The 26,795-nt window shown below is 43.0% G+C and overlaps 1 protein-coding gene across 5 annotated transcripts in view; it reads right to left on the bottom strand.

Annotated features, from left to right (window-relative positions):
- Nucleotides 1-26,795, bottom strand: part of UNC13B (unc-13 homolog B) — a 321,122-nt gene that overhangs the window by 128,739 nt on the left and 165,588 nt on the right. The window contains exons 1-2 of one of the 5 annotated variants that reach the window (XM_069747974.1): nt 21,820-22,400; nt 7,724-10,267 (exon numbers count right to left, since the gene is read on the bottom strand). The exons of the other annotated variants lie outside the window; for them this stretch is intronic. Coding sequence (XP_069604075.1) covers nt 7,724-10,160 — 2,437 coding nt within the window. The 5' untranslated portion in view covers nt 10,161-10,267; nt 21,820-22,400. Of the gene's footprint in view, nt 1-7,723; nt 10,268-21,819; nt 22,401-26,795 lie in introns of those variants that run through there. 5 annotated transcript variants of the gene reach the window in all.

The raw sequence follows: 26,795 nt of genomic DNA, 5'->3' as shown, positions 1-26,795 counted from the left end.
AAGACAGGACACAGCAATATCCTTGTAATCGTTTGGGAACCCCTGGTCAAAAACACTAGGATAGTGAAGTTGTAGAGAAAATGATCTCTAAAAAAACCTAAAGTTAAAGAGGACATCTTTCCTATGTATCTTAGGCCAAATATTATATACAAAGAAGAAATCGGGTAATACCAGCTATACATATATAATTACAGACAGCAGATGCACATGAGTCAACAGTGTGATGCAGCAGCAAAAAAGGCAAACAGTTCAAGGATGTACTAAGAGAAGCATACAGTCTAGATCACGTGCAGTAATTATCCCCCTCTACTCCTCATTGGTCAGACCTCATCTGGAATACTGGGTCCAGTTTTGGGCACCACATTTTAACAAAGACATCAATAAATTGGAGCAAGTTCAGAGAAGAGCGACCAGAATGGTGACCGGTCTGCAAACCATGTCCTATGAGGAACGCTTACAGGATTTGGGAATGTTTAGCTTGCAAAAAAGAAGACTGAGAGGAGACTTAATAGCTGTCTACAAATATCTGAAGGGCTGTCGGATCATCTTTATTCACACTTGCACATGGAAACAAGAGAAGCAATGGAATGAAACTAATAAAAGGGAGAATATACAGATTACATATTAGAAAAAACTTTTTGACAGTGAGGGTGATCAATCAGTGCAACAGGCTGCCACGAGAGGTAGTGAGTTCTCCTTCAATGGAAGTCTTCAAACACAGGCTGGTCAGACATCTGACTGAGATCGTTTAGCGAATCCTGCATTGAGCAGGGGGGTTGAACACGCTTCCAACTCTTACATTCTATGATTCTACGATGCCCAGGTTATACTAGCTGTAAACAATTATATACAGAAAATGCTCATGTTATACCAGCTGTACAGATATAGATACAAATACCCCGAAACAGCTGTCTGTGGATGGATACCATGTTTTGGCATAGGTGGTTCTCCTTTTGGATGCTGCCCTTCCCGTGGTTGTTCCTTCCCGGTGAAAGACCTGGCTATTTATTGCTTGCGTTGAGAAACACGTGATGGTGTCTCCGCGGTGTTGGATGTTTTGATCTCCCCGAGGTCATTCATCCTTATGTTTACAGATATAGATACAGTCATGGCTCAGTGATGGAACCCTAGAAATTTTTCCAGAAAATAAAGAATTTTTTCCCAGAAAATTATTGCAATTACAAGAAGAAACTAAAGTTGTCCTGCGGGCACAGGGCTCATTAAGGTGAGCGTGAACTATCCATTGACATTTCAATTAAATGAAACACTTTGGCAGGAGACCCAGGAGGACCCCACTGGTGACATGAGACTGCAGTTTGCTAAAATGTCCGTAAGCCAAAATCCTTCTGGGAAAGTGTCTTGTGGACAGATGAGACCAAGACAGAGCTTTTTGGTAAAGCACATCATTCTACTGTTTACCGAAAACTGAATGAGGTCTACAAAGAAAAGAAAAGAACACAGTACCTACAGTCAAATATCATATGGGTTTAAACATGTTTTGTGGTCGCTTTGCTGCCTCTGGCACTGGGCGCCTTGACTATGTGCAAGGCATCACGAAATCTAAAGATTACCAAAGAATTTTGGGTCATAATGTAGTGAGCAGTGTCAGAGCTGGGCTTGCGTCCTAGGTTATGGGTCTTCCAGCAGGACAATGCCACCAAACATACTCTACGAAGCACCCAGAAGTGGATGGAAACAAAGCGCTGGAGAATTCGGAAGTGGTCAGCAAGACAGCAATGAGTTTGGATCTAAATCCCATTGAACACTTGTGGGGAGATACTAAATTTCTGTTGGGAGAAGATGCCCTTCATATAAGAGAGACCTGGAGCAGTTTGCATAAGAAAAGTAGTCTAAAATCTGAGAGCTGTCAGAAGCTTGTTGATGGTTATAGGAAGCGATTCTTTGCAGGTCTTTATTCCAAAGGGTCTGCAACCAAATATTAAGTTGAGGGTGACAACAATTTTGACCGGACGATTTTTGGGGTTTTGTGTGAAATTTATGTCCAATTTCTCTTTTCTTTTTAGTGTTGGTCCAACACACGCAAAGGAAAGAAACATGTGTATAAACGTATAATTGCAATAATTTTCTGGGGGAAACTTCAATTTCAAAAACAATTTCAAGGGTGCCAACACTTTCAGCCATTACTACATATACACACACATATATAAACATACAGTAGGGAAAATAAGTATTTGATACACTGCTGATTTTGCAACTTTTCCCACCTATAAAGAATGGAGAGGTCTGTAATTTTTATCGTAGGTATACTTCACCTGTGAGAGAGAATTCCCCCACCCCAAAAATATATATACCATATATACATTAAAAAAAAAAAAAAATCGCTTTGTATGATTTTTACATAACTAACTTGCACTTTACTGCATGAAATAAGTATTTGATACAGTAGAAAAAAACAGAACTTAATATTTGGTACAAAAGCCTTTGTTTGCAATTACAGAGGTCAGATGTTTCCTGTAGTTCTTAACCACGTTTGCACAAAGTGCAAAGGGGATTTTGGCCCACTGCTCCATACAGATCTTCTCCAAGTCTTTCAGGTTTCGGCCCGGTCGCTGGGCAACATTGAGTTTCAGCTCCGTCCAAAGAATTTCTATTGGGGTCAGATCTGGAGACTGGCTAGGCCACTTGAAATGCTTACAGAGCCGCTCCTTAGTTGCCCTGGCTGTGTGTTTCAGGTCATTGTCATCTGGAAGACCCAGTCACAACCCATCTTCAAATGATCTTACTGAGTGAAGGATGTTATTGGCCAAAAACTTCGCGATACATGACCCCATCCATCCTCCCTTCAATACGGTGCAGTCGTCCTGTCCCCTTTTGCAGAAAAGCACCCCCAAAGTATGATGTTTTCCCCACCATGCTTCACAGTTGGAACAATGTTATTGGGGTGTACTCATCTTTCATTGGTGAGTGGAGTTGATACCAAAAGTTCTATTTTGGTCTTATCTGACCACATTGTCCTTCTGCCATGTCTCTTCTTAATCATCCAGATGGCCATTGGCGAACTTCAAAGGGGCCTGGACATGTGCTGGAGTGAGTAGGGGGACCTTGTGAGCCCTGCAGGATTTTAATCTATGATGGAGTAGTGTGTTATTAATGGTAATGTTTGAGACTGTGGTCGCAGCTCTCTTCAGGTCACTGACCAGGTCCACCCGTGTACAGTAGTTCTGGGCTGATTCCTGATCTTTCTCATAATCATCCTTACTACACAAGGTGAGATTTAGCATGGCGCCCCAGACCAAGGAAGATTGACAATCATCTTCTGTTTATTCCATTGTCCAAAAATTACACCAACAGTTGTTGCCTTCTCACCTAGGTGCTTGCCAAATGTACTTTAGTCCATCCCAGCATTGTGTAGGTCTACAACTTTCTCCCTGGTGTCCTTAGACAGCTCTTTGACCTTGGCCATGGTGGAGAGGTTGGAGTGTGATTGAACTTGTTACCTGTATAAAAGACACCTGTCCACACACAAACAGGTGCAATTAATACAGGTAATGAGTCCAGAGCAGAAGGGCTTCTTAAAGAAAAACTCACAGGTCTGTGAGACAGAATTCTTGCTGGTTGGTAGGTGATCAAATACTTATTTCATGCAATGAAATGCAGTTTAATTATTTAAAAATCATACAATGCGATCTACTGGCTTTTATTTTTAGATTCTGTCTCTCACAGTTGAAGTGCACCCACAATAACAATTACAGACCTCTCCATTCTTTGTAGGTGGGAAAACTTGCAAAATCGTCTGTGAGAGAGATATATATATATATATAGATATATATATATCTATATATATCTATATATATATATATATATATATATATTCAGAGCTTTCACATCAGAATTCTGGCGTAAAAGCTTTGAAAGGTAGCAAACTTTAGGTGCAACTTGTCACTGCGCCTACATTTTGCCACTTTTGTCACTTTCGTCATTTTCACAATTTTACACCATTTTGGCAGAGCTGAGGTGGGAGCCACAGCTTGTCTAATTCATGAGGAGCTGTGGTGTTCCGCATGCCTGAAATCTTACTCCAGTCCTATACTGGAGTGAGATTTGTGGTGTTGCTCAAGGAGGCACTCGCCACTCGTCTTACACTCCAGGCTAAACCCTACTGCTTTTATAAAGTCCAATAACCTGATCATTTTTGCCCCATCATCTGAGGAGACACAAAACATCTCCACACACAAGATATTGACGAAATTGGCAGCTGGAGTCAATGTTCATCCAATATATAGCCACTTTTAGGACCCAAAGCAAAATTTGCAAGAGGGTCCCATAATCTACAATGCACCATTTAAAAATGTATCTTATGGGACAAAGTAGCCTATGGCCTTACTTAGGGACTAGGGCCCAAGTGTAAAAGCTAAGCCAATGCCCTAGAGAAGCCTCTAATTGGATGACTAGAGTAAACCAGAAGGAGGTTGAAGTGTGGAAGAAGTCAATCGACTCGGCAGCACCTCAGTAATTTTATGGGAACCCTGTGCTTGACATTTTTGAGGCATTGTGATCACCTCTGTTAGGTACAATCTATAGGTATACAAATAATGGTACTGTACAACCATTAACCAATAATGGTACTGTACAAATAATGGTACTGTAGGTGTAAGGAAATGGACATATTCCCCATGTTCCCCCTTGAAGAAACAGGTGTTGTTGCGATGAATTATAACTTGCGCTAGTAATGTTGATAACGTGTGCTGCTTGACAACAGGGAAAGCAAGAGTTAATGTTTGGGACTAGCTTCTAGTGGAAGAGGCTAAACTGAAGGGAAAGACTGTTTACTGTTGAGATATCAGATAGGGTGCATAGAGAATAAACCTAAAGTATGGTGTGAGCAGTGTCGTGTTGCTTGGGTGTCACTAGAAGTGAGAGAAGACCAGGTGAAAGATCGCATGATCCGGAGCAGAAACAAGGAAGAGTGACCGAGAGAGTAATTTATTGGAGATGAGACCTTGGAGAGGACATTAGCTTTAAAGGCCAAGAGTTTATTATTCCTTAAAGTAAAAGGCCTAGAAACGACTGAGTACCCGAGACAAAAAGAGTGCCTGGGCCGGACTTCCAGAGCATCAGTAGAAGACAAGATAAGCACCGGCCATACTGGCAAAGTAGCTCCCCTGGGGGGAAAGAAGACGCACAACCATGGGTTGACTAAAGGATTCTTGCTAGCTGAACTGTAGTGTCGAGCCGGGTTGTGGTGAAGTAGTGAGGAATAGTGAAGACAGAGGACAAGTAAAGAGATAAGAGAAAGGAATTTAATTTATGTGAGGAAAACGTTATGTTTGAGAAGACATGTATCTGCTATCCACTGTACATAAACCTCCCCAAGCTAATGTTGAGTAAAAAGTTCATTTTATACTGGTGGTCTCTTGAACTGTGAAACATCTGGTCCTGGCCAACCAGCAACATCGGTTACATGCGACCTGCATGGGTGTAGCGCCCTCACAGCACAAGTCCACACACCCAGCCAGGACCCCCAATTTCACGTAACCAGAGAGCAAGAAACGAGCCCCGTGGCACGTTACTTTACACAGGTATTAGGTATACTTGTGCTGATGTTTGAGTGCAATTATGAGTTGGGAACCTGGCAAAAAATTCATTTTTACAGTTCTTTTTTAGTATTCATTTAGATTTTCAATAAAATATAAAAAGAAAGTGCGGGAGTTCATACTACTATAATTCCCAATATAATTCCTAGTTCTCCACAAAGGAGGGTGTAAAGGAAGGTGGGAAAACCCACAAATTTTAGCAGGAGTGGCCAATTTCTTGAGCATGGGGCCTCCTAACTCTTCACCGACAGATGATGTTGGGAGGCGATTCGGGCATTTTGATTTCCAATGTCTGATCCTTTCGTTCTCAAGGGAGATAAAGCAACCCCAAAAGGAATCTGGCAGAAGCATCCTCCCCTCTCCTGATTAAAAAAATGCATGCCATGTTCATCTGAACTGAATGTGTGTCTGTAAGGGGAATTAAAGAGGAACAGGAATGAGTGTTCAGCCAAAAGCTACTTCATGTGAATGGGCGGGGTGATAGGAAGTTGGGGATATTAATCAAAATTGGAAAAATGACCGACCGGGCTGGTGGCACTGTAATGGCTGCCATTAGTGGCTGACTACCAAAGTAAAAAAAAAAGCAAGTGAATGATTCAAAAAGGAGCATCAAGACTTCACAACTTTATGGAAAATACTTTGGAGGTAGCAGGAGAAGAGCTAAACTGAAGGTTGCAAACCCCAGGGAGTAAAAGGTAAAACGGCAACGATTTCAAGAATGAACAGTATGTTCCATGCACACATCACAATGGCTGATGGATGATGGACGGTTCAGTGTGGGGGAGTATTTGACTGACATGATTCGATTGGGAGCCTGTGAGCAGTCACGGACTCTGGCACTCGTGGGCCGAGAGGTATATTTAATAAAACGTTACTAACCTGTCATTTATGGAACAACGTGATCATATTAATCTACAGGAAACATAACAATTCACTCAAGGCCTAATGGGAAAGTTTCAGAAAAGTATAAAATTAGAAGCTCTGCTGAGCGAGGAGATGGAAAAATAATGCAATGGAATTACCAAGAAAAAACGCTTTCACATGCCCGATAATAAGGGGGTGTAACGGACAGCTGGACACAAGGATGGGGGGTTTGTAGAGAAATTAACAGTGAGTTAGAAACTATATTTTCACAGTTCCTGAAATGAAATTTGGAGATAGAGCAGCAGTAAAGAGTCTCACTCTGGAGGATCCAGAACACCCAGAGATTGCAAAATGTCCATGAAAATCAATGGTTTGTGAATGTAATGCTTCATTTTCCCTCGGGGGCACTACGTGGAAATTGAATACTTTCTGCCTCCAGCGATTTGCAGAAGTACCTGCAACAAAGCACTTATGAGTATCAGAGGATCCATTAAAGAAGATAAAACCTTTAAGGAGGTCTTCTACCTAATAAGTATTTTTTAATAAATCAGATGATGCGTCATGGAATGAGCGTGGTCTCCTCACATCACAACGATAATGCGACACGTAGAATAATTTTAGCCTGGTTGCTAGGGCAATACTGCATATCCACATACAAGGTGATATACAAAGTTGCCAGGCGGCATGATTTCAGCAAATCAGTCTTTGCCAAACTTGTCAACTTTTCCAGACCATCTGGGAGGCTTCGGCCAACTCCTGGAAGAGTTGGCAATTCTCCTGGGCGTCACAGAAGCCTCCATAAGAAAGCAGTGCTCTCTGAAGGTCTACATTTTTATTTTTTAAAGTTTTGGGCCTTTCGTGCCTCCCTCCTTATCTTCATTACAGGAATGGAAAGTCTTAGTCCAAGTCAAAGTTATGTTACTCTCCAAGTAAACTTAAAAGTGAACCCACTGTGACGTTTGTACCACGTATATTGCTTCAAGAAGCAGTATTTGCCAATGTGGGTCAGTAAAGACTTTTTAATCCTTCAGTGATTTACACCAAAATAGATAATTCTTCTAAAACCAGAAGCAATTTCAGTGTATGACCTTAGAAATTATACTTAAAGCCAACGTCTATTGTTGGGTGGAGATTTGGCAGAAGTGATACATACAATATCCAAAAAACATAGGCTATCTCTAGAAGTTCTTGACCTCTTACCGTAACCAGAATGTGTTTCATCACATAAAACATTAGAGAACACAACACAACATAAAGTACAAAAAAATGTCATACTTGGGAGTGCATAATTTGACATGCTGTACCTGCATTTGCTTCCTCACCGGAAACCCAAAATGTTTCTTGAACAATGTCTTTGAGAAGCTTCCGTTGCATCTTCTTTTTCTCTCGCAAGACATTTTTGAAATTATTGATGCATTTATTCAGGTAGATGGTCTCTACACATACTTGGTCAAGCCTTAGAGTTTTGCCTTCCTTCACTCCCTCCAATAGGTCACTGCTTTGTAGTGCCTGATCAGGAGAAACTATTATCTGGGGGCCATTAAGGTCTACATCAGGAGACAGGATCAGTGAGGGAATAGACGATTCATGAGGAAGAGAAGGGACTCTGTTGAGGACAAAATAGGCATCTTCTTTTAGATTGGAGCTTGAGCTGTAACTATTACTCATGCTCGAATGTGTGGGAATGCTATCATTGAAGTGGCCACTTTCAAGACTGTTTAGTCTTTGCAGAGTGTCATTATCAGGAATTGGGAACCCAGGAGGCTTACTTTCCATAAAATCATCTGGACTTTCAAGCTTATTAAAGACAACTTTCAAAGCCGACCGGAAATGGTTAAGCGCTTTCCCTAATTTATTTGCATAAAACTTGATGTCAACTATATCTATGTTTTCATTGGGTTGATCGAGGAAATCTCTTAAGGCGTGACCACTCTTCTCTGGACCATCTAAGTCTATGTGGACAACTTCTTTAAGAGTTTCTGTAACAGTACCAGCAGAACACTTGTCCATTGTGTCATCAAAGCTCAAAGAGGTAAAACTGCCAGATGGGTCTTTAATAATCACGTTAATTTTTTCTGTGCTACGAAATTGTACCCGGGAGTCACATGAAACGAGGTCTCCTTCTCCTTTAAACATCCCATCATGGTCATCTACAATTGAGCAGCATCGGTGTATTGCAATTTCTGCCTCTTCTGCCTCTGAAGATGCACTCAAATGGTTAGAACGACTCAGTAATCTTGAGCATCGACAAGCAGTTTTCTCACCAGACGAAGGCAGGTTGGTGAAATGAAGGTTTTTCTGAGACTCTTGGGAGTCGAGACGAATACAAAGATGACTTACACTTTTCTCCAGACATTGCTCACAGCTCTCCTTGCCGCCAACTCTGACGGCTTCTCCATCAGATATGCTGCATTTTTTGGCCAAAGTGCATTTCTGTGCATAAAGAAATTCCTCTCCACCACATGTCGCCTCTGTGCTTTTGTTCTGATATCTTATTCTAAACGACTCTGTTTTACGCTCACATGCAGTCTCATCCGTCCTTACCACTTCTTTATCTAGACTTAGGGAGCTCCAGCGATTTTCTCGTAAGCCCTGCTGAAGAACCGACAGAGAATTTGCTCTTATTCTACTTTGTAGATTATGTTCTTCAAATGGAACAATTTTTACTCCGGCACTTTGGAAGTTGTCCGATTTTTGAAGTATAATATCCTTGTGCTCCGGATGAGAAAGTTTTACTACAGTTGGTCTTGGTCCTAAAGTACTGGATCCAGAGTCAAGTCTGTAGGCCTCTTTTATATATTCTCTACTTTGGATGCCATTAAAGCAATGGTGTTCACACAGGAAACAATGAATCCTCTCCAAAGTGTTCTCGTCTTCATGCTCAGAGATCCCATAAAAATATAACACCGTGTCGTCACATAAAGTATCCCTACTTGTCTCTCCACATGGTGAAATCATTGGGCTTTTTGGGGAAGATCCTAATTGTAAAACCTCAATCTCATTTAGAACAGAGTCCACACAGGTGGACACCTCATCCACCGACCCTTTGATTAAAGTCAAGTGTTGACGGAGCTCTGCTATTTCTGACTGAATGCGACTGATGCCTTGCAGTTCTTTTAAGATGTAGTCCACCACATCACCAGACCGGTCACTAGTGTCAGAACTTCCTCTGGAGAAGCATTCGGATGGATTGTTTTGGCAGAGAAGCTCATTATTTTCGGTTATTTCCTTCCAACTCATGGTAATACTAATGGTGGAAAGATCCTGTTGGTCAGCAATGTGTCCATTACTTTGACTAGGTGACATCACGTCTGAACTCTGATCATCAGATGAACTCTGCTCTGCCGTGTCATGACTGTTGTGTTCCTTCGATGCAAGAAATGCAAATTGTACACTTGGTTGCCAACTGGAATCCGTTTCTTTGGAACAATTAATTGGCATCTTGGTTTCTCCAGTCATCTCCGTGAAGTCGCAAGTGGCTTGGACATCCATGTTTGATTTTCGTTTTATCTCACTCACGAACAAGTCACTATCAATCTCCACAGGAGAAGTTTGCTCGTCGTGGTTCATCGAGAGCTTTTCTACAGGTCCTTTCAGCAACCTCTTCATTTTCTCTCTCATACAAAGAGCTATTTTTTGTCTTTTGGATGACTTTATCAAAAAGATTTTAAGAGGAAATTTTCTGTGTTGGAGAGCTGAACAATTTTCTCTCTTTTTCAACTTGCTTCGGGAAAACATCATCGACTGTAGCGCCTGTCCCTTCTCATAGCGTTATGCATCAATACAAAGGTTATGGTACATACAGCCTCTTGGGTACAATGTGCGGTAAAGAAGTCTTCATAATGGAACTAGTACATGGGTGGAAAAAATAGCACAATGAGGACAATAAACCCTTACTTTCAACCAGAAACTTAAGTCATATCTATTAAACATGGTCGCGTTCCATTTTGGATCATCAAGGAGCTATTCCCCCCCCCCCCCCCCGGGTCTAAAGCCAGAGAACATTGGTGGTCGGCATGTCATATCATGGATTCGTGGTCCGCATGTTATGGCACATTCTATTCTATGCAGACTGGTGTCTGAAGGCATTTTTTTTTTTTGCCCCTGCAGACTTAAATTATGCTATGTCTCAATTTAGGTTAAGCCTTGAGATACGATTGCTATGGAAACTCAGAAATCTATACTCCTATAACAGAAAACGGAGAATTCGAGCCCCAGTCTTTGCCTCACACCTGACCTATTGCTGCATTTTGCTTTACAGGAATACAATAAAACAAAAGCGATGTGCCAACATCTTATAATCAGGGTCACTAGAGAAAAAACAAAGAATATGGAGGCAAGTACACAGCCCAATACATTATTTTGCATGCACCGTAGCCCTAACTTTAACCTCTTCCAGGTCCACCTCAAAGACTAAATTTTTATCTGGCTGTTCTCAGAGAACCTTTTTTTCTCAGAGGTTTAGCCAATTTATATCTATCTTTATTCTGTGCACGAAATCCATTCTCTATGCATTACCTCCTTGCAGAGCTTGTGCTTCTACACAGAAGCCAACCTGAACTTTGTCTAATGTTGGCCATTAAACAACTGCCGATGGGCTACATACATGTTGTTCGTCAGTCGTTTATTGGCTTGTTTAGATGGGCTGACCGAAAATGTTAGGCACAAAGAATGATTGTTAATACAGTAGTTCTTTGCCTAAAAGAATACCACATTACCGGCAGCACGTTACCTATCCACATAGGACAATGTGCTACCGATAGCAAGGAATTCTAAGCCTACTTATAAAGGGAACCTGTCAGCCGACTCATGCTGCCCGAATCACAAGCATGACAGTCTGGCTACTGCAGCCGTGTATGTTGTGGGGTGTCAGAGAAAGCATTTTCAAAAACCTCTGGGAGCCAAGTTGATCAGGTGACTAATCAGAGGCTGGTCCCCTGAATCTCCTTCTGCCCAGCTCCCCTAAATGGTCTAGTCTCTGTCTGTGTATAAGGAACTGGGGTACACAGAAGCTGGTGGGGACCGGCCTCTTGGAAAGTCATCTGAGTAGCATAGTTCCCGGCTGACTCTTCAAAGTTGGTTTTCTTCTTAATTTTGCCATTTGTGCCGCCCGTGGTTTGGGCAACATGAATCGGCTGACAGGTTCCCTTTATAAAACATTGTACCCAACAAACAAGAGTCATCCATCAGGTTTTTACAAGCCTGTTTAGGCAGGCCGATAATAGCGAAAGAGCTCCTACGAACACTCATTTCCCGATTATCAGCCAGTCTAACTAAGTGATGAGGCAGGAGGTTGATTTAAAAAGCATTGGGAGAGAAGGAGCAGTTACATGTACCCCTAATGGGAAAGAAAGAATTAGAGACTTACTCAGACTGCAATAGACAGCATGTACAGTGCCTTGCGAAAGTATTCGGCCCCCTGGAACTTTTTAACCTTTTTCCCCACATATCATGCTTCAAACATAAAGATAGCAAATGTAAATTTTGGGTGAAGAATCAGCAACAAGTGGAGCACAATTGTGAAGTTGAACAAAATTTATTGGTTATTTTTGTGGAAATTCAAAAACTGAAAAGTGGGGCGTGCAATATTATTCGGTCCCTTTACTTTCAGTGCAGCAAACTCACTCCAGAAGTTCATTGTGGATCTCTGAATGATCCAATGATGTCCTAAATGCCTAATGATAAATATAATCCACCTGTGTGTAATCAAGTCTCCGTATAAATGCACCTGCTCTGTGATAGTCTCAGGGTTCTGTCTGAAGCACAGAGAGCATCATGAAGACCAAGGAACACAACAGGCAGGTCCGTGATACTGTTGTGGAGAAGTTTAAAGCCGGATTTGGATACAAAATGATTTCTAAAACTTTAAACATCCCAAGGAGCACTGTGCAAGTGATCATATTGAAATGGAAGGAGTATCATACCACTGCAAATCTACCAAGACCCGGCCGTCCCTCTAAACTTTCATCTCAAGCAAGGAGAAGGATGATCAGAGATGCAGCCAAGAGGCCCATGATCACTCTGGATGAACTGTAGATATTCTACAGCTGAGGTGGGACAGTCTGTCCATAGGACAACAATCAGTCGTACACTGCACAAATCTGGCCTTTATGAAAGAGTGGCAAGAAGAAAGCCATTTCTCAAATATATCCATAAAAAGTGTCGTAACTTTAAAGTTTGCAACAATCCACCTGGGAGACACACCAAACATGTGGAAGAAGGTGCTCTGGTCAGATGAAACCAAAATCGAACTTTTTGGCAACAATGCCTAATGATATGCTTGGCATAAAGGCAACACAGCTCATCACCCTGAACACACCATCCCCACTGTCAAACATGGTGGTGGCAGCATCATGGTTTGGGCCTGCTTTTCTTCAGCAGGGACAGGAAAGATGGTTAAAATGTATGGGAAGATGAATGGAGCCAAATACAGGACCATTCTTGAAGAAAACCTGTTGGAGTCTGCAAAAGACCTGAGACTGGGAAGGAGATGTCTTCCAACAAGACAATGATCCCAAACATAAAGCAAAATCTACAATGGAATGGTTCACAAATAAACGTATCCAGGTGTTAGAATGGTCAAGTCAAAGCCCAGACCTCAATCCAATCGAGAATCTGTGGAAAGAGCTGAAAACTGCTGTTCACAAACGATCTCCATCAAACCTCAATGAGCTCGAGCTGTTTGCCAAGGAAGAATGGGCAAGAATTTCAGTCTCTCGATGTACAAAACTGATAGAGGCATACCCCAAGTGACTTGGAACTGTAATCTCAGCAAAAGGTGGCACAACAAAGTATTAAGTTAAAGGGGCCGAATAATATTGCACGCCCCACTTTTCAGTTTTTGAATTTCCACAAAAATTAAAAATAACCAATAAATTTTGTTCAACTTCACAATTGTGTTCCACTTGTGGTTGATTCTTCACCAAAAATTTACATTTGGTATTTTTATGTTTGAAGCATGATATGTGGGAAAAGGTTGAAAAGTTCCAGGGGGCCGAATACTTACGCAAGGCACTGTAGGTATTGATTTATACGGGATTTTAAGACAAAAGTTGGACTTCATTCAATTTTCTTTTATAATACGGTCTAAGCCCTTATAAAAATATTTTTTATCCCCTTTATGTTAGTACACTAATTTCCTAGCTAAAAAAAAATATGTTAATTTGATATATTTGCCAAAATGTGACTTTAGAAGACAGAGATGTGACATTCTGTTATACAGAGGTCTACCAGGAATGATAAATGATTATAACAATAATAATCAAAATTATGTAAAACAAATATATATTTATTAAAAAAAAAAAAAGACTGGAATAGCAGATCTGAGCCCGGATCCTGCCTGCTGCCGACAGACCGCTCACTTTTAAGTCTATGTAGTAAAATATTTACAGGCTCTAGAGCAGGATATGAATGCTGGCACATTGCCGGGGTGTTGTGCCAGGCGACTGGAGGTGTTTTTTTTTTTCTGTTTTTTAATCAATTTGTCAAAACAAAATTATGCATCCAAAAGTAAAATCTGCTGGATATTTGTGTGTGCATGGACTGAAAACACCAGTGACGAGGACAAGTAACAGAATGGGAACCAGAGCTGCACCCACCACTGCCCTAGCCAACGAGATGCAGAACCTCATGATACATACACTTCTATTTTTTTTATTGCTCCAGAGGATCTAAAAAAATTTTTTTTTTATCAATTAGTGTTTATTGAAGATTTCCAAAACAATATAGTGCAGTCAAACAGTAATAACAGTAACAGAGGTCAACTAAAAATGACCAGAAATAAGTAAGAAGAAAAACCAAACCAATCAGAAAGGAAGAAGTAGGGGAGAGAAGCGGGGGGAGGGATAGGTACGGTAGGGGGAATAGGGGGGAGGAAAGGAGTATAAGCATTCACAAGACATTATCTAGCAATTCAGTTATAGACAAGGGGTCCTGGCAAACTATGGCAGAATAAGAATATTACAAACACAAAAACAGACATGTCAATTATGCTTACTTATTCCCACTCAAGTAAACGATCAAACAAGGTGGTGCGGGTCAATAGAGGAATGACCACTATGTAACCAAGGGTGCCAAATATTTTGTCTTTTGGTTTTGGCAGTCATGGAGTGAGCCAAAGCGAGTTCATATTGGCAGTGGACATTAAGTTTATTAATTAATTCACTAATATTGGGAGGATTAGTGTCTTTCCATCTTGAGGCGACTAATAACCTGGCAGCTATTAGAATATGTGATAGTGTACCTCGAAGTATGTGAGGAATGTCCTCCAGGCCGATGTGAAGAATGGCCTGCCTAGGTGACATAGTCAGCTGGATCCCCAAGACCTGTGCAATTAAAAGGTCCATATCTCTCCACCAGGGCTGAAGAATTGGACACGACCACCAGGTGTGTTCCCCTGTGACCGCACCCCCTCCAGCATTTGTCCTACCCGGCAGGGTCATAGTGAGCCACCTGAACCGGATATTGATACCATCTAAGGTGTACTTTTTCCAATTGTTCGAGATGATTGACGCAGGCAGATACTCGTAATATTTCACCCAGTCCCTCCTCCCAATCTATCGGGTCCGATAGGAAGTCCAGATCCTGTTCCCACTCGATCATATGTGGCAGTTTAACATTTTCTGCTGGGTCGTTTAAGGCTTTATATAATATTGAAAGTCAGGCAACAAGAAATAACCATTAACCCTGTTATTTAAATGGGAGTTGAAGAAAGGCGAGTTTGGGGAATTATGAAGTAGATGATGTATCTGCAAATATTGATAGAAATATCTCCGGACATTCGGGAAGCTGGAGGCCAAGAGGTCAAAGGGGACAAGGCCAGCGGCACCCAATATCTGTCGTAATGTTACGATTCCAGCATCAACCCAAGGCTGGAGATTAATAAATGGGATGTGTGTCTCAAGGGCTTTTAAGGATAGGGAGTCATGAGATAATATAATCAAGGAAGGGACCAGTGTCCTCCAATAGTGGAGTGAAAAATGTCAGTTTTGAGAACACAGCTCTCATGCAAACGTATATGTCTCCATGGTTAAAAACTACAAACAAACCCTGTGCAATCTGATCTAGCAGTCATGTATTAGGGCTCCCATTTACAATAGTTGAAAGTTGGCCCCATCTGCAGATTTTGCCAGGAGCGGCGGACCATCTAATGAATATATGGGCCTCCCGACTGATCGATTCTTTCTTCCACTATAGGAGATGCTGCCAAAAGTGTCTAGTAGCGATTTGCTGCGCTCTTCCCGTAGAAAAGCCGAACGTTCAGGAGTATGCGGGAGTAGTGAAAGATAGCCATTGGTTCGCCCATTCAGGAGATAGACCCACTGGTGAAAGGGGGTGGGGTGGAAATGGGGTGGGGAGGAGAGCAAAGGGCAGGAGAGCAAAGGTCAGGAGAGGAAAGGGCAGGAGAGCAAAAGGCAGGAGAGGAAAGGGCAGGAGAGGAAGGGGCAGGAGAGGAGGGGGCAGGAGAGGAAAGAAGAGGAGGAGAGGAAAGAAGGGGAGGAGAGGAAAGGGAATCAGAGGAAAGGGGTGGAAAGAAAAAAAAAAGGGGTGGAAAGAAAAAAAAAAGGGGTGGAAAGAAAAAAAGGGGTGGAAAGAAAAAAAGGGGTGGAAAGAAAAAGGGGTGGAGAGAAAAAGGGGTGGAAAGAAAAGGGGTTTAGATACTCCCATTTTGTGTCGCTGTCACCAACTATCTGAAATGCATTCTTCGCAGGAAGCCGCGTGGCCAAAGTCAACTCATAGCTGGCATAGGTTTGCGGTGCCCGAAGATTAGCCTTTAAGAGGTATATGTCAGTTAGACGCTCGCTGGAAATAGATGTTCCAAATTTATTAAAGTGTGCATTAAACACAGATATAAAAAAAAAGTGTTGTTATCTGGTGTAATTATTTTTATTCCCCTGAATCTGGTGTAATTTCTCTGCTGTTCCGATGCATCTCCCTTCAGAAATAATGACCCTCTTTTCCCCTATATAGAAATCTAGTCTTGTTTGCCAAAAGGGTGTGGTCCTCAGGAATACGCCCACACAGAAGGGTTGATGTCCACTTGGCTATAAAGACTAGGATTTATATACAGGGAACAGTGTGGCATGTCTCAGGAACAAAAGAAAAATCATATGTCGGATTCAGAAGAACAGCCGCATCTACATCAGTCTTAATAATTACACATTTGTAAAGACTTTCATTATACAACGTGGAAAAGTTTATTTGTTTTACAGAAAATCAGAAACCCCTTCTAAGTTTCCTAATATTGAGGACCTGGCTTGGTGCGCCATCTTTGAGCTGCAGAAGTAATTTTAGTCTCCCCGGAGGCTGTACTGTAACACTTCTCACATTTAGCACAAATGACCGCCGTGTCGGCCCGGCAGCCACAACGTTACGGGGACGGAGTCTGATGAGTTTAATCATTGGAGCTCAGCGTGGATCCTAGCGTCAGCGATAGGGGAATGAGCCGAGGGTGGGAACCTCTGGCTCTGCTCTTAAAGTGGTGGTCAGAAGGGAAGCCGAACTCCGCGCCTGCGGCCCCAGTCATGATCAGATTTCCTCCCGGATCCATGGTTTCTACAAGCCCTGACATTAAGATCTTACCGAGGGCAGAATCTTGGCACCGTTAGTTGGCACAAATGTATCCTTAACACCATGAAAATCACAACTACTTTTCTTCTTAATAGTAAAAGTTGAAGTTCTGCATTGCTCCACATGGAGCTGGTATACTATGGTAGTAGCGGCAAACGTGGCAGCGCCCAACGTATTAACGTTCTACTGAACCCACCAATCCTAGCCGGAGAGGCTGACCCGCTAATCTGGACGATCCCTGGAATATGGGCGCCTAAGGGGATATCTCACCCACAACATAGCATAAGGGTTAAATGTAGGATCAAAGGGGGACCACAAGATCCCAGGAGTGTGGGTCTCGTGTCCACCAAGTGTTTGGAGCAGTATGCCGTAACCACCGCTCCATTAATTTCTAGAAGAAAGGTAATGTATAGGTGCGACCACCACTAAGCTGTTTAATCTCCAACGTTAGACAGATAAGAACATTCTAATAACTTTCTCTAGATTTAATTCCTCATCGTTTCCAAGACCTCTGCTTGCCATGAGAACATTTTTGCGCCCTGAAACTAAAAAATCCATCCTGACCTATGCTTACCTACACAACTGAGAGTTTGTTGCAGTTAGGTTTAGTCTACATTCCCGCTTAATACCTTTAAGGAATCTGTCACCAGGTTTTTGCTACCCCATCTGAGAGCAGCATTATTTAGTGGGAGAGATCCTGATTCCAGCGATGTATCACTTACTGGGCTGCTTGCTGTAGTTTTTATAAAATCTCTGCTTCCAATGCTGCAAATCTAGCAGTTCTCTGAATGCTGAGCTCTATATAACCCCGCCCACACCACTGATTGGCAGCTTTCTGTGCATAGGCAGAATAGGCAAAATATGGAGGACTACATGGCGGCAGGTTTACTAGTCCTCTAGTGAAAATCTCCTGTTAATAAAACAGTGATTTTATAAAAATTACAGCACGCAGCCCAGTAACATATATCCGAAATCAGGTTCTCTGCCTCTACATTATGCTGCTCTCAGATTACCCTGCTGACAGATTCCTTGTAAACCCACATACCTTGTACTGAGCTATCAGGACAGCTGCGGTGATGCAGTTAGCTCACAAAAGGATTTTCTAGACTACACAGAATTAAAGCAATCACTCAGTTTTGACAAGTATTTGCTCTGAAAAGGTTATAGCAGTGTTTCTCAACTCCAGTCCTCAAGACCCCACAACAAGTCATGTTTTCAGGATTTCCTTAGTATTGCATAGGCGATGGAATTAATGCCTGAGCAGGTGATGAAATTATCACCTGTGCAATACTAAGGAAATCCTGAAGACATGACCTGTTGTGGGGTCTTGTGGACTGGAGTTGAGAAACACTGGTTTATAGCATCATGAGGCAAACAAGAATATAAGAAAGCGAGGGCGGGAAAGCGAGAGAGCAAAAGGGAAAGCGAGAGAGCAAAAGGGAAAGCGAGAGAGCAAAAGGGAAAGCGAGAGAGAGAAAGCGAGAGAGGGAAAGCGAGAGAGGGAAAGCGAGAGAGGGAAAGCGAGAGAGGGAAAGCGAGGGAGGGAAAGCGAGAGAGCAAAAGGGAAAGCGAGAGAGGGAAAGCGAGAGAGGGAAAGCGAGAGAGGGAAAGCGAGAGAGGGAAAGCAAGAGAGGGAAAGCAAGAGAGGGAAAGCGAGAGAGGGAAAGCGAGAGAGGGAAAGCAAGAGAGGGAAAGCGAGAGAGGGAAAGCGAGAGAGGGAAAGCGAGAGAGGGAAAGCGAGAGAGGGAAAGCGAGAGAGGGAAAGCGAGAGAGGGAAAGCGAGAGAGCAAAAGGGAAAGCGAGAGAGCAAAAGGGAAAGCGAGAGAGCAAAAGGGAAAGCGAGAGAGCGGGCAAGAGACAGCGGAAGGGAAAGAGAAAACAATAGGCAGCAATTCTAATATGCAAAAAAGTGTGAGTACTTTATGAACAAATATCTTGAGGAGTGACTTGAATGACTCCAAAGTGTCCACACTATTTTGCATGTTCAGAGTGCTGTCTATATTATTTTCTCCATTACACAAGGCTTTAAGTCAATAACCTGGGGCTTGTACCAATTTTATTCCTTGATTTTTTGATAGATAGATAGATAGATGGATGGACCGACAGACCAAAATGACTAGTATAGGTTTTTATACCAGGAGGATGAGGATGGCATGTTTTTTGATTATGTGGGGGAAGTAAATCAAATTACTGTCTCCATTATACAGAATAAGAAAAGTTACAGAGAGAAGATAGAAAAGCGAGGAGTGTTCTAGCAGCAGGGGTAACACTAAACCCAGCGTGATGTGCAATCCATGGGGGTGCACCAATTTTAATTTCCTTCAAACTACCAAACATCCCTAATTGCTTGAATTACAAGAAGTAGACAAGAAAAACTCCATTTACTGATCTGCGCTGATTGCTGTATATGCCGGCAATCTTCAATTACATTTTTTTTTCCCCATCTGCACAAACGCTCCATAAAAATAAGGGATTTTACCATTACTGCCCGTTATATATGTGCCTGACCTGAATGAACAGCAGCATCACGACATGGCCTATATATATGTATATGGCCTATATACACACACACATATATATACATATTTTATATATATACAGATATATATATATATATATATATATCTATATATCTATATCCATCTATATATCTATATCACTATCACTCCCATCATCCCTGACCACAGCAGTTCAAAATTCATGTCATATTGGAACAATGTACCACACCTATCAGTCTATTCCCTCTGACCCCACAAGCCATTTTCCCCACCTTACAAACAATAAATCTAATCCAGACAGCTCACAATCTAATCTGTGATAATACGTATGGCTCCTTCTACCTCCTCCTCAGGAATCTGTGATAATACGTATGGCTCCTTCTACCTTCTCCTCAGGAGCTCTCAATCTAATCCCTGATGACATTTATGGCTCCTTCTACCTCCTCCTCAGGAGCTCACAATCTAATCGCTGATGATATTTATGGCTCCTTCTACCTCCTCCTCAGGAGCTCACAATCTAATCGCTGATGATATTTATGGCTCCTTCTACCTCCTCCTCAGGAGCTCACAATCTAATCCCTGATGATATTTATGGCTCCTTCTACCTCCTCCTCAGGAGCTCACAATCTAATCTCTGATAATATGTATGGCTTCTTCTACCTCCTCCTCAGGAGCTCACAATCTAATCTCTGATAATATGTATGGCTCCTTCTACCTCCTCCTCAGGAGCTCACAATCTAATCCCTGATGATATTTATGGCCCCTTCTACCTCCTCCTCAGGAGCTCACAATCTAATCCCTGATGATATTTATGGCTCCTTCTACCTCCTCCTCAGGAGCTCACAATCTAATCCCTGATGATATGAATGGCTCCTACCTCCTCCTCCTCAGGAGCTCACAACCTTATTTCTGATATTATGTATGGCTCCTTCTACCTCCTCCTCAGGAGCTCACAATCTAATCTCTGATAATACGTATGGCCCCTTCTACCTCCTCCTCAGGAGCTCACAATCTAATCCCTGATGATATTTATGGCTCCTTCTACCTCCTCCTCAGGAGCTCACAATCTAATCTCTGATATTATGTATGGCCTCTTCTACCTCCTCCTCAGGAGCACACAATCTAATCTCTGATATTATGTATGGCTCCTTCTACCTCCTCCTCAGGAGCTCACAATCTAATCTCTGATAATATGTATGGCTCCTTCTACCTCCTCCTCAGGAGCTCACAATCTAATCTCTGATATGTATGGCTTCTTCTACCTCCTCCTCAGGAGCTCACAATCTAATCCCTGATGATATTTATGGCTCCTTCTACCTCCTCCTCAGGAGCTCACAATCTAATCCCTGATGATATGAATGGCTCCTACCTCCTCCTCCTCAGGAGCTCACAATCTAATCTCTGATATTATGTATGGCTCCTTCTACCTCCTCCTCAGGAGCTCACAATCTAATCTCTGATAATATGTATGGCTCCTTCTACCTCCTCCTCAGGAGCTCACAATCTAATCTCTGATAATATGTATGGCTCCTACCTCCTCCTCCTCAGGAGCTCACAATCTAATCTCTGATATTATGTATGGCTCCTTCTACCTCCTCCTCAGGAGCTCACAATCTAATCTCTGATAATATGTATGGCTCCTTCTACCTCCTCCTCAGGAGCTCACAATCTAATCTCTGATAATATGTATGGCTCCTACCTCCTCCTCCTCCTCAGGAGCTCACAATCTAATCTCTGATATTATGTATGGCTCCTTCTACCTCCTCCTCAGGAGCACACAATCTAATCTCTGATATTATGTATGGCCCCTTCTACCTCCTCCTCAGGAGCACACAATCTAATCTCTGATATTATGTATGGCTCCTTCTACCTCCTCCTCAGGAGCACACAATCTAATCTCTGATATTATGTATGGCTCCTTCTACCTCCTCCTCAGGAGCTCACAATCTAATCTCTGATGATATATTAATTTATAATTCTATTATTTTTTCATTTTCTTAATGATCACAGGTTATGATTGTGTATATACTGCCTTTTTTAGGCAGCGCAGAAATCTATGCTCTGTCTTCGAAAAGTCACATTTTGGACAAACAGAAAATCAAAATTGTTGAACCAGTGTAGCAAAGCTCAATTTGTCAATTCCTGATGTGTGATTATTCGTTTTCCATAGGACTGCCATGAATCCACATGCACGCACCATGTAGCTTGCAAAAAATCAAATGACCAATTCGGCTCCGCTACGTCCAGGCACTAGAAATACACTGCTATACTTAGGAATAGACCAGACCTTGAGACGCAGAATCCCCTCCTATGATCCTACATCCAGCACTTACCTTGTGGTCTTTACCCACATCCCGACACCCCACAGACTTGGCAAACTGAACACACGGGGTGTCGAAAACTTTTGGTGCTCCAGAATGGCTGTGCGTGGCAGACGTCCCTCCTGGCTGCACATCAGATGTGCTGCGGAGGTGACGGGTGACATGAAACGACTGAAGGAGCCATTACCCCAAGAAGCCGGGAGACTCTGGAGTTATCACCCCACATTCCAACCCCTGGCTCCAAGCCTCGCACAGCGCCCCCATCATAGGAGCAGCATTGCATGAACTACACTTGTATCCCCAATCATCCACGGCAATAATCCTGTTAACTCTTGCTGTGCCAGTCCAGGAACTTGCAGCATGTTGACGATGGAGAGGAAACTGCATGCATGTAAGAGCAAGAAACCGCTGCTCCCAGCGCCGCTGCGCTCCTCCTCTCCAGCTGCCTCCCGCATTCAGTCTTACTTATAGATGGAGCTGCATCTCCTCCTCCCCACCACACATGTGCACATACATAGCACCAGCGATGAGGACGATGGAGCAGAATTCACACCAACAAAAACCTCCAGGCAGTGACTCGGCTGCTCCGTCTCATTGGGAATTCGTGTGTATGATACATGTAACCAGGGGCTGATAGAAATCTCACAGCCTGTACCCAACCACAGCTCCCACAGTCAATCACACCCTACTCGTCCTAAGCTTTCTCAGCTCGTGCAAATTACTTGCTAGCACCACACACACACACACAATCGTATCTACTGCTCCAGTGCATCCAGCCCTACAAAAGGATTTTCTCCAGAACTCCAATACCAGATCCTTCACTCCCAGCACCCGTAAGCATCACTATTCCCTCAACACCAGATCCTTCACTCCAAGAAACTCCCTCAAATTCAGACCCTTCACACCAAAAAAAAACAAAAACAGACCCATCTCGCCAAGAATCCCCTCAAATTCAAAACCTTCACTCCAAGAATCTCTTCATAACAGGTCCTTCACATCCAGAATCCCCCCAAATCAGGTCATTTAGAGAATGCTCTTCCACCTCCGATCTCAGAATCCCCCTCACATCAATCAGATCCTTCACTTCCAGAATCCCCCCTCGCATCAGATCCTACACAGTACAATGCCAAAGATTTCACTCTTACATTACACGAGTGATCTCTATTGTAAATTCTACAATAGATCAGAAGCCGGTGACTCCTCGCAACGCACAGAGCGTCACACAGTAACTTCAGACTTTTCATGTTAGAACAGACAATATAGTCCTCCATTCAGTGTTAAGGGCACCACATAGTCCTCCATAAAGTATTATGGGCAACACATAGTCCTCCACACAGTATTATGGGCAACACATAGTCCTCCATACAGTATAATGGGCACCACAGTCCTCCATACAGCATTATGGGCACGACAGTCTTCCATACAGTATTATGGGCACCACATAGTCCTCCACACAGTATTATGGGCACCACATAGTCCTCCACACAGTATAATGGGCACCACATAGTCCTCCACACAGTATTATGGGCAACACATAGTCCTCCACACAGTATTATGGGCAACACATAGTCCTCCATACAGTATAATGGGCACCACAGTCCTCCATACAGCATTATGGGCACGACATAGTCCTCCATACAGTATTATGGGCACCACATAGTCCTCCACACAGTATTATGGGCACCACATAGTCCTCCATACAGTATAATGGGCACCACAGTCCTCCATACAGCATTATGGGTACCACAGTCCTCTATACAGCATCATGGGCACCACATAGTCCTTCATACAGTATAATGGCCCCATATAGTGCTCCATACCTTAAAAAAACAACTCACCTCTCCTCATTCCCCGCAGCTCAGGTCTCCTCAGTGTCTTCTGACTATCTGCACTGTTCAGCAAAGAGCACTCTACAGTGACGTCATCACGCCCTCTGAAGATATTGGTGCTGTGGGAAACGGGGCGTATTTGAGGAGGGCCGGGGCCAGCGCTGGCACCCCCAACTCATGGGCCCCATAGCATGAGGGTGTCCCCAACAGAGAGTGGGCCAGTTGATCCTGGGCCCCGGCACTTGCCTGGGTGCGCCAGCAAGTTTACAGTCCATAAAACTTCGGGGATCGGCAACTCGGATATCAGGGTTCAGCACTTTTAAGCAAGAGCCTAGCTCTTTTGGTCAGCTCTCCCTCAGAACACACAGAACAACCAGTCAGCAAAGGTTTCACTTTTACCTCCTGGAACAAACCCTAGGGTGGAGATATGCTGAACAGTCGTCCCACCCAACTTTAGCTGTTCACAATAAACCTGGCCCTGTCATGGCCGATTAACTCCTCAGTACATAACACGCTGGAGCAAACTTCGAGGTTCATATCACTGAAGCCAATAACCTCAGTAAAACATTTCTCCTCCAGCACCATTGATTATATATATGTATACATGCATACATACACACACATCACCCACAAACACCTCCTATTGTTTCCAAGGGGAAATCGGCATTGTCATTCATGCAGCCACAGATTTTTCTGCAGATGTGAAGACATCCATGAGTGACGAGTCATCTTTGCGGATTCAGCTTCGAAGGATGGTCTGGTATATTAAGCATTGTTGGATATTTAGGCAATTCCACAGAGGATTCATTGCCAAAACCTAGGTATAAAAATTGATGCGACTGAGGAAGAGTTATAGCAGAAATCAAGGATGCAACATTTAGGGCACACAATACTGTAAGACAGTAATGGAAAACAAGATGCACCCCTGTACAGGACTCCAAACTGCAAAACAAGAGCGCCCACTGGTGGAGCAATGATGAACTTCATGAGTTGTATTATAAGGCAATCCAGAACATTAAAAGATGAGCAATAAATACAAAAAAGGTGATGGAAAGTGTGCGGCGAAGTAATGGAACATTGTGCCCTTCAGTTATGGATGGCATCATAATAGGGAACTTGGCCATGGAAGACATGGGCGATAAAGAAACAAGACAGAAGAATTATCGCGTTCGAAATGTGGTGCTGGAAAGGTATTTCATCAATACCATGGATGGCAAGAAGAGCAAACAAATCAATTTTGGAACAAATGAAGCCAGACATGTCACTGGAAGGAAGGATCACCAAGCTACAACTTGCCTAATTTGGACACATCATATGAAGAGAGCAACCACTGGAGAAGGACATCATGGCCGGGAGAATAGAAGGAACAAGACGAAGAGGAAGACCAGCAACCGATGGTAACCGTGGAGAAAGCCCTGGTAGACCTATCTAGGCTTGCACAAAATCTATCTTCCTAAAGAACGTTCATCCATCAAGTCACCATGGCTCGAGATTGAGCTAAAGCCATTAAAGGGAACCAGTCAGCAGATTTTGTGGCTATAAGCTGCGGCCACTGCCTTTCAGGGTTTATCTACAGCATTCTATAATGCTCCTGGTCCCACCTGCAAGTAAAGAAAAATAAGTTATAATATACTCACCCTTGGGCAGAGATTTCCAGCAAGAGGCCTGGTACAAGGACTGTGGAATGAGGGGGTCTCCCTTTATGCAAAAAGTAGCAAAGAAAAGAATCCGAAAAAAAAAAAACACTGGCGAAAAGGTGAAGTAACCATCTCAGGTCCCAAGTATCACTACAGTTGTGGACAAAAGTTTTGAGACTCCCACATACGGTATTTTGTGTCGGGATTAGACTGCAGAGGACAGGGGTAACGTTTCTTTCTCTGCTGAAGCCCTCTTTACAATGTTTGGGACATCTGGAAGAATGATTGCCAGGAGAGGATAAGGCAAGTGCTGCCATGAATCCTGTGTGATGCCAACAGTAAAGTGTCTGAAGACCACTCATGTTTGGGGGCTTTTCATCCATGGATGGGGCTCACTTACAATTTTGCCTAATTTCTCTGCCAAGAAGTGGATTTAAACATCCTTCAAAAGAAACTTTTCACAAGGATCCAGGAACACTGCGGCGATGGACAATGCTTTTTCTAGCTTGCTGGAGACCATGTCACAAGGCAAAAGTAATAACTAAGCCTCTCCCCCGGAGAGTCCTCGCTGTGCCATATATTCTATATATTAATGCACTGACCGGGCCCTGTGTCCATTACAACCATCTCCATGAGGATTAGTCTCGGTGCCAGGTATCAGCTCCCGGCAGAAGACATATCCTATTTTCTAGAGTGGTCAGAAATTACCTCTATACTGGAAGGCTCCTCCGGATTAACTCTCTATAGCGCCAGGGATAGAAGAAGGATTTCTTCAAGTTTATGGCCTCCATTATCATACCTTCTCAGACAAGTCAACAAGACATGAGTGACCGCGTCTAGTGTGCCGCAAGAGGATGCACGAATATTACTTAAAAAGTTATTTTTTTCCTTCTATTCTGCACTTGCCCAAAAACACAGTCCTCTCGTCTAATTACTGGGGCTCACAACGAACGGGGGGTCCTGTGCGTGAATGGAGAGGAAGTCCACATGTGCACTACCAGGGAAATTTTGGCTTTTGGGCCCCCATTCTTGGAATCATGGCGGTCTCGGGAGCTGAACCCCTGGTGATCATATATTTATTAAGTGACAAATGTTGATTAGGAAATCTCCTTTAAAGGGAATTTGTCAGTAGAGTTTCACACCCCCCCAAACTATCTATATGCACATGAAGCTAATTTCAAAGACAAGTCCAGCAATAGTCAGTTCGTTTCTCCGCTACTGAGAAATCAGTGTTTGAATTGATATACAAATGAGGCTGAAGGAATATGGTAGATCTGAAGCCTCCGTCACTCCAGCTCTAATCCCTACCCACAGCCGCCTCCTGCTTGACTGATGGCTCCTTTTATGTCAAACACCATAGAGGCGGTCAGACAAGCAGGAGGCGGCTGTGGGTGGGGAATAGAGCTGGAGTGACAGAGGATTCAGATCTATCACGGTCGCGTTTATCAATTCAAACGCTGATTTCTCAATAACTGAGGAATGGATTGACCATGTAACGGTATTACTGGACTAGTGAATGATA

This window comes from Ranitomeya imitator, chromosome 1 (genome assembly GCF_032444005.1).
Source record: "Ranitomeya imitator isolate aRanImi1 chromosome 1, aRanImi1.pri, whole genome shotgun sequence".
NCBI classification, from domain to species: Eukaryota; Metazoa; Chordata; class Amphibia; order Anura; family Dendrobatidae; genus Ranitomeya; species Ranitomeya imitator.
The sequence above is the reverse complement of the archived record's forward strand: the minus strand, read 5'-3'. Positions and strand labels throughout refer to the sequence as shown.